This window comes from Pseudophryne corroboree, chromosome 7 (assembly GCF_028390025.1).
Source record: "Pseudophryne corroboree isolate aPseCor3 chromosome 7, aPseCor3.hap2, whole genome shotgun sequence".
NCBI classification, from domain to species: Eukaryota; Metazoa; Chordata; class Amphibia; order Anura; family Myobatrachidae; genus Pseudophryne; species Pseudophryne corroboree.
Window position 1 is genome coordinate 39617103 of NC_086450.1, and position 8438 is coordinate 39625540.

At 43.0% G+C, this 8438-nt stretch overlaps 1 protein-coding gene across 5 annotated transcripts in view; it reads left to right on the forward strand.

Annotated features, from left to right (window-relative positions):
- ARMC8 (armadillo repeat containing 8) overlaps nucleotides 1–8145 on the forward strand; it is a 182327-nt gene extending 174182 nt beyond the window's left edge. For 3 of the 5 annotated variants that reach the window (XM_063933049.1, XM_063933053.1, XM_063933051.1), the window contains 2 exons: nucleotides 5894–6002; nucleotides 7364–8145. In XM_063933049.1, the coding sequence (XP_063789119.1) occupies nucleotides 5894–6002; nucleotides 7364–7397 (143 nt within the window). In that variant the 3' untranslated portion in view covers nucleotides 7398–8145. The remainder of the gene's footprint in view (nucleotides 1–5893; nucleotides 6003–7363) is intronic. The other 2 variants (XM_063933050.1, XM_063933052.1) reach the window with 1 other exon arrangement.
- The last annotated feature ends 293 nt before the right edge of the window (nucleotides 8146–8438 follow it).

Here is an 8438-nt window from a genome sequence, read left to right on the forward strand (position 1 = left end):
GTGGTTTCTTCATTCCATTTGAACCAACCCATTGTGGTGCCTGTGGCTACGAGTGACTTGGAGGATTCCAGGTCCCTGGATGTAGTCAGGGCCTTGAGGATTTATGTGGCCAGGACGGCTAGAATTAGGAAAACAGAGGCTCTGTTTGTCCTGTATGCTGCCAACAAAATTGGCGCGCCTGCTTCGAAGCAGACTATTGCTCGCTGGATCTGTAACACGATTCAGCAGGCTCATTCTACGTCTGGATTGCCGTTACCGCATTCGGTTAAGGCCCATTCCACTAAGAAGGTGGGCTCTTCTTGGGCGGCTGCCCGGGGCGTCTCGGCATTACAGCTTTGCCGAGCAGCAACTTGGTCGGGGTCAAAGACTTTTGCTAAATTCTACAAGTTTGATACCCTGGCTGATGAGGACCTAGCATTTGCTCAGTCGGTGCTGCAGAGTCATACGAACTCTCCCACCCGTTTGGGAGCTTTGGTATAAACCCCATGGTCCTTACGGAGTCCCCAGCATCCTCTAGGACGTAAGAGAAAATAAGATTTTAAACCTACCGGTAAATCTATTTCTCCTAGTCCGTAGAGGATGCTGGGCGCCCGTCCCAGTGCGGAAACTCTGGAAGACTTGTATATAGTTGTTGTTTACATAAAGGTTTTGTTACAGTTGGAATCGGTCTTGGACCACTACTGTTGTTTGTTCATACTGTTAACTGGTTATGTATGTTCCGGGTTACATGGTATGATTGGTGTGGGCTGGTAGGAATCTTGCCCTTGGATTTATAAAATCCTGCCCTCGTATTGTCCATCTCCTCTGGGCACAGTTCTCTGAGGTCTGGAGGAGGGGCATAGAGGGAGGAGCCAGTGCACACCCATAGGAAAAGTTCTTTTAGGTGCCCATGTCTCCTGCGGAGCCCATCTATACCCCATGGTCCTTACGGAGTCCCCAGCATCCTCTACGGACTAGGAGAAATAGATTTACCGGTAGGTTTAAAATCTTATTTTTCTCCTAGTCCGTAGAGGATGCTGGGCGCCCGTCCCTGTGCGGACTTTTGAAGTATTGATGGTTATTGCTTCTGTTACACGGAGGTTGTGTATCGGTTATGTTCAGCTGGTTGCTGTTTTTAGTTCATGCTGTTAACTGGTATTGCTTAAATGCCATGTTGTACGGTGTGGTGTGGTGTGGGCTGGTGTGTTTCTCACCCTTTGTTAACAAAAATCCTTTTCCTCAAAATGTCCGTCTCCCTGGGCACAGTTCCTATAACTGAGGTCTGGAGGAGGGGCATAGAGGGAGGAGCCAGTTCACGCCCATTCAAAGTCTTATAGTGTGCCCATGTCTCCTGCGGATCCCGTCTATACCCCATGGTCCTTTTGGAGTCCCCAGCATCCTCTACGGACTAGGAGAAAAGGATTTACCGGTAGGTATTAAAATCCTATTTTTTTTACTAGGGGCACAGCTACTGGTGGGCACAGCTGCTGGGGGGCATAACAGCTGCAGGGGGCATAACAGCTGCAGGGGGTACAGCTCTACAGGGTGCACAACTCTACAGGAAGCAAAACTACAGGGAGGAGCAAAACTGACCACGCCCCTTTCCTATGAAGCCACGCCCCCATTTTCTTGCGCGCGCCTGTGGCGCGCACTAACCCTGTTTCACCGTCGGTGGGGGGGGGGGCAAAGGAAACTTTCGCCCTGGGCGCCGCAAGGTGTAGAACTGGCCCTGACTACTCCCACTCCTAAGGATTGGTTCATCCAAAAAGTCATGTACATGTCGATGTAGGATCTCCGAGTGACTTCGGAGAGGAATACGGATTTCCCAGCTACATGGCACCCTTGGTTGGACTGTAAATCCTCACAATTGTATCCGACACATGTAGCCTGAACTTGGTTTCCTTTTCATTTCCCCTCTCCGATTTGAGCTTTCACGGTTGCTCTCCCCAAGTATCCTCTCTATTTGTAATCTGGGGCATCCTGCACGTCGTGTGGACTCTAACTCCATTAAATCCCACCCTATATGTATCTTACCAACCTTTTTTTGCTACTCGTATCCCTTTTCTGTGATACCTGGTATTGTTATATACCAAATAATTTATCTTTCAAGTTTGTGTGCTCATTAACAATTGAAGTGAGATTCTAGATGTCAATCAATGATTCTTAGATTCATGTATCTTGTTATATTGACACTTGTGACACATAACTATAGGGAGATTCTCATACAAATTAATGCGCATACATCCAATTATTAAATACCTTCAGGTTGAATAGCAGATATGTGCGTGGTATACATACAGTATTACTTAGCAACTAACCTTCCCTTGATCGTTAGATATAGAGGTCATTTTGGTCTTCATTGTACCAGTGAATTGATTTCCTAGTTTATACAAAATGAGGCACATTTTGGTAGATTTTGTTTTTTTGTGTGTTCTGTGAGGTTTTTATTAAGTTTTATTCAATAAATATATGTGTGTGTGTGTATATGTATGTATACATATACATATATATATATGTATATGTGTGTGTGTGTGTGTGTGTGTATGTATGTATATATGTATGTGTATATATATATATATATATATATATATATATACAGGTTGAGTATCCCTTATCCAAAATGCTCGGGACCAGACGTATTTTGGATATCGGATTTTTCCGTATTTTGGAATAATTGCATACCATAATGAGATATCATGGTGATGGGACCTAAATCTAAGCACAGAATGCATTTATGTTACATATACACCTTATACACACAGCCTGAAGGTAATTTTAGCCAATATTTTTTATAACTTTGTGCATTAAACAAAGTGTGTCTACATTCACACAATTCATTTATGTTTCATATACACCTTATACACACAGCCTAAAGGTCATTTAATACAATATTTTTAATAACTTTGTGTATTAAACAAAGTTTGTGTACATTGAGTCATCAAAAAACAAAGGTTTCACTATCTCACTCTCATTCAAAAAAGTCCGTATTTCGGAATATTCCGTATTTCGGAATATTTGGATATGGGATACTCAACCTGTATATACATACACAGGTTGAGTATCCCATATCCAAATATTCCGAAATACGGAATATTCCGAAATACGGACTTTTTTGAGTGAGAATGAGATAGTGAAACCTTTGTTTTTTGATGACTCAATGTACACAAACTTTGTTTAATACACAAAGTTATTAAAAATATTGTATTCAATGACCTTCAGGCTGTGTGTATAAGGGCCCTCATTCCGAGTCGTTCGCTCGGTATTTTTCATCGCATCGCAGTGAAATTCCGCTTAGTACGCATGCGCAATATTCGCACTGCGACTGCGCCAAGTAATTTTACAATGGAGATAGTATTTTTACTCACGGCTTTTTCATCGCTCCGGCGATCGTAATGTGATTGACAGGAAATGGGTGTTACTGGGCGGAAACAGGCCGTTTTATGGGCGTGCGGGAAAAAACGCTACCGTTTCCGGAAAAAACGCAGGAGTGGCCGGGGAAACGGGGGAGTGTCTGGGCGAACGCTGGGTGTGTTTGTGACGTCAAAACAGGAACGACAAGCACTGAACTGATCGCACAGGCAGAGTAAGTCTGAAGCTACTCTGAAACTGCTAAGTAGTTAGTAATCGCAATATTGCGAATACATTGGTCGCAATTTTAAGAAGCTAAGATTCACTCCCAGTAGGCGGCGGCTTAGCGTGTGTAACTCTGCTAAAATCGCCTTGCGAGCGATCAACTCGGAATGAGGGCCAAGGTGTATATGAAACATAAATGAATTGTGTGAATGTACACACACTTTGTTTAATGTACAAAGTTATAAAAAAATATTGGCTAAAATGACCATCAGGCTGTGTGTATAAGGTGTATATGTAACATAAATCCATTCTGTGCTTAGATTTAGGTCCCATCACCATGATATCTCATTATGGTATGCAATTATTCCAAAATACGGAAAAATCCGATATCCAAAATACCTCTGGTCCCAAGCATTTTGGATAAGGGATACTCAACCTGTATATGTGTATATATATATATATATATATATATATATATATATATATATATAATAGAGTGCCCCAGAAAAAAAAGAGCTCTCTTTCCTGTACTGTTAATTCACTGGGTGCGTGAGCGGCAGAACTGGACCATGAAGCGGTGGTAGAAGGTGGCCTGGCCTCATGAGTCACGCGTGTCATTTACCTATGGGAAGAGATGACACCAGGATGCACTATGGGAAGAATGTAAGCCGGTGGGGGAACTGTGATGCTCTGGGTAATGTTCTGCTGGGAAACCTTGGGTCCTGGCATTCATGTGGACGTTACTTTGACACGTACCACCTACCTAACCATTATTGCAGACCAAGTACACCCCATTATTGTGATGGAATTCCCTGATGGCAGATGCCACTTTCATCAGAATAATGCCTCCTGCCAAACTGCAAATATTGTTCTGGAATGGTTTGAGGAACATGACAAAGAGTTCAAGGTGTCTCCAAATTCCTCAGATCTCAATCCACCTCTGTGGGGATTCTTTGAACCACACCCCGTAACCCTTGTCCAGCTGGAGTGGAGTGTTTGTGCTGTAAGCACTGCTCCTCAATGAATTGGCCTTTGGAATCTGTTCAGTTGATAGCCCTACACTAAACCTCGCACTCTTAGCTGGCATCACTCTCCTGCCCTGCTTGGTGCCGGTGGACAGCTGCAGCCTAGGAGAGTTGGGAATTCCCTACTAATGGGTTGACGGCCATGCGTCATGGTGATGCTTGTGGTCAGGCTGTTCCTAGGTGGCAGAGAGAAACAATCGGTTTCAATTTATGGAGCAGAAATCCTTGGTAAGACATGTAGGAGTTGTGTTACAATGCTGTTAAATTGTATATTTTCATTAGAAGGCTAAACTAGAAGCACACAGACTGCTTCATGGTTTCGATGGAAATACTGTGCGTAATGCTGCGTTGTTTGTGCCCCGTCTTGAAATACTAACGTGTAAACTTAAAGCGATGGCTTTTATATAAATGTAAGAGGCTACTCACAGAACTGGTGGAACATTTTTAGTTATTCAGAAGTATCTAGTTGAAGCTACTGCAGAACAGGGCTGGAAGCAGCTGTAGGAAGCCCGCTTGTCTGCACCATATACAAGTATTGATGTAGGGTGCCAGTGAACGTTGGCTAACATCTTTAGCATAACGCCAATGCCACACTGTGCAGAATGTCAGGATGTATTGGAATTATTATTGTCAATGACGTTATTTAACAATGAATCAAGTCCTAAATATTTTTCAGTACAAAGATTTTAAAAGGAGGTCTCCTGACTTCAAGCGTTTCATTTATTTGGTGGTTTGCGGTATCCGGACTCCAGGTCGACAACAAAAAGGTCGACACACCTTAGGTCGACGTCAATTGGTCGACACACCTTAGGTCGACATGGACAAAAGGTCGACAGGAACAAGGTCGACATGGAAAAAGGTCGACATGAGTTTTTCACAATTTTTTTCTTTTTTGGAACTTTTTCATACTTAACGATCCATGTGGACTACGATTGGAACGGTAATCTGTGCCGAGCGGAGCGAAGGCACCATGCCCGAAGCATGGTGAGCGAAGCGGTGCACTAATTGGGGTTCCCGGTCACTCTACGAAGAAAACAACACCAAAAAAACATAAAAAACTCATGTCGACCTTTTTCCATGTCGACCTTTTGTCCATGTCGACCTAAGGTGTGTCGACCTTTTTGTTGTCGACCTGGAGTCCCAGACCCGTGGTTTGCTACAGCAAAGTCACGGCATATAGCATAAATAGACCACGGACTCGCTGCCCACTATTACAGAGTCTGACAGCGGGTTCATTGTAAGCAAATAATGTCATAAAAGGAAGTTGGAGCTTTACGGAATTGGTGCTCCTACAGCTCGGTATTAAAGGTTCTCAGTTGTCTCTCCCAAAGGTTCACAAGAACGTCAGGATAAACTACGGGAAATCGGGATTGTCGACATCCTCCACAAGCTGAGTCAGTCAACAGATCCGAACCTTTGTGACAAGTGAGTGTGGATCTAAATAAGGGTTACATGCTTCCTAGAGAGAGGGAACTGTGCACATGTAGTGCACTTGAGGATTATACGCTATAGAACCCTTGGTGAAGTTGTCTCAATGAATTTAAAAAGATGCCTATCGCTCTGTGACAGTTGGTGACAGTTGGTTTGTCGATTTGCAAAGAGCTTCATCATGCAGATCAAGGAACCAGCTGTCCTCCACAAGTGAGCATCTGCCAAGAAGGGCCTATGACAGCTCAAGCAGGTGGCAGTCTTTAATGGCAGAGATGTTGCAAGGACATCCATGGTTAATGAGAACTTGCATGTAAATTTACCAAGATGGGCGTTCTATTTAAGATGGGATGTTACCCATAGCAACCAATCAGATTCTACTTTATATTTATCTAGCACCTTCTAGACGATAATACCTGGAATTTGTTTGGTTGCTATGGGCAACATCTCATGTTAAATAGAATTCCCACCTTAGTATATTTACCCCCCGAATCTGCCTTTTGGGCCCTACACACTGGGCGATTTAACTAAACGATCTGAACATTCTCGTTCATTAATGAGCGAGAACTCGTTCATATCGTTCTGTTTGGAGGCAGCAACGATGAATGATGCGCGGCCCCCGCGCTCGTTCAGCATTGGTGCCCCGTCGCTTGTGCTTGTAGACCAATATGTACGATCTCATCCATATTTGCATGCACTGCTGTGGAGCCGGGTGACGGGGGGAGTGAAGAAACATCACTCCCCCGTCACTGCCCCCCTTCCCCCGCCGCCGGGTCGACCGTATCCGCCGTCGGGCAGCTCGGCGGCGGATCGCATAGTGTGTAGGCCCCATAAGAGTACCAGGGAGACGCATGCCAAGTGGTGTAAAATTTGGTGACCTGATGAGACTAAGATTTACATTTTTGCGCCTCCCTAAAGAACTTAACACTTTAGTATTGATGTTTTCTTGACATCTTTAATACTTTTTTATTTACATTGTTATATATCTACAACCATTTGAAACTTGTAAAAAAAAAAAAAGGTTTGGATATTCTTGCTGCGGTGTCCTGTTCCACTCCAGAACTCAGTCCCGCTCCCATATCAGCGGAAGTATATCACTAGATACATGTGGCACATGTTCACTAGTTCTGAAGAGCAGTCCAGTGGTAGTCACGAAGTAGTGTACATGACGCGTTTCGTTGTGTTATAACACACAATTTCACCTGATGACGTTGTGGGTTATTGCACAACATAATGTGTTAGGTCCTCCTGTACCGCAGTTAGGAATAGTAGGGAAGGAAGCTAAATGTTGCATAGTCTGATCTATATAAAAAATTAAGTTTATGTGAAAATTAATAATTTTATTACCCTCCCTCTAGGGCAAAAACAGCACTTCAGCAATACTTTGCATGATGGTGGGTGAGACTATCCTCTGTCACCGATATCACCTCTTTCACATCACCCACGGATACACAACAGATACGTTTATTTCCCTAGTGGACACCATCACCTGGGATGTTCTCAAGTTCCTTGCAGCCTCTAATGCAGATATAAGCTGCATCATCCGATTGGACTAATTCCTACACAACACACCTCTCCCTCCTTCCAACGTCCAATGGGTCATTGGTAGAACTTTTCTTATGGTTTTTTTCCACATATTGGGATAATTTTGAGCTACTACGGATTTAAATGCTGCCACTGCTCTCTCATGGTGTAGCCTGATACCTCAACCTCTTACTGCCTCCCCCCCCCTTCCCATCCTTTACTTGCACTCAACAGATAAGAATGTGGAACCCTTCCCCCCCCCCCCCCCCCCCCTTCACTTCCTCCCTCTATTTTTGTTTTTCTTTCTTCCCCACGGCAGTTTCCCGGGGATAAGTTCATTGTACAAAAAGTTGTAAGTTCTATACAGTTTGTAAAATGTTATTTAATAATAAAAACAAATTCTATAAATATATATATAAATATATCTACATGCACTGACGTGCAGGACAATAAGTGCCCCTAAAGTTTATGTTAAATTTTTGAGAGTACAGATATTTGTAAGTAAAATACATTGCATTTCTGAAGTGAGTCTTTGTATATATTTTTGGTTTTCTACAGATAAATGGGTTACTGCCTGTTCAATGAAAGCTGAAATCATTAAAGATAAGTTCTTTAATGTGTTTTCCTTAATGTGTTTTTTTTCTAAATTAGTAACCGTTTCTGTTTATGAATTTACCATAATTTAGATTCAATTAAGAAAAAAGGCACTAATTCGACACAGGATATTCAATTGTGGGCATTTTCGCCCGTTTTTTTAATCCATTTTCACCCATGCTGTTTCACTTTTTTTTTTTTTTTTTTTGTCGTATTGGCATGGGCAAAAATTGCGCCAAAAACGTGCGAAAACGCCTGCAAATTCGCCATAACGTGTATCTGCAGCGAATACACCGATACATGTGGTTTTCGCCA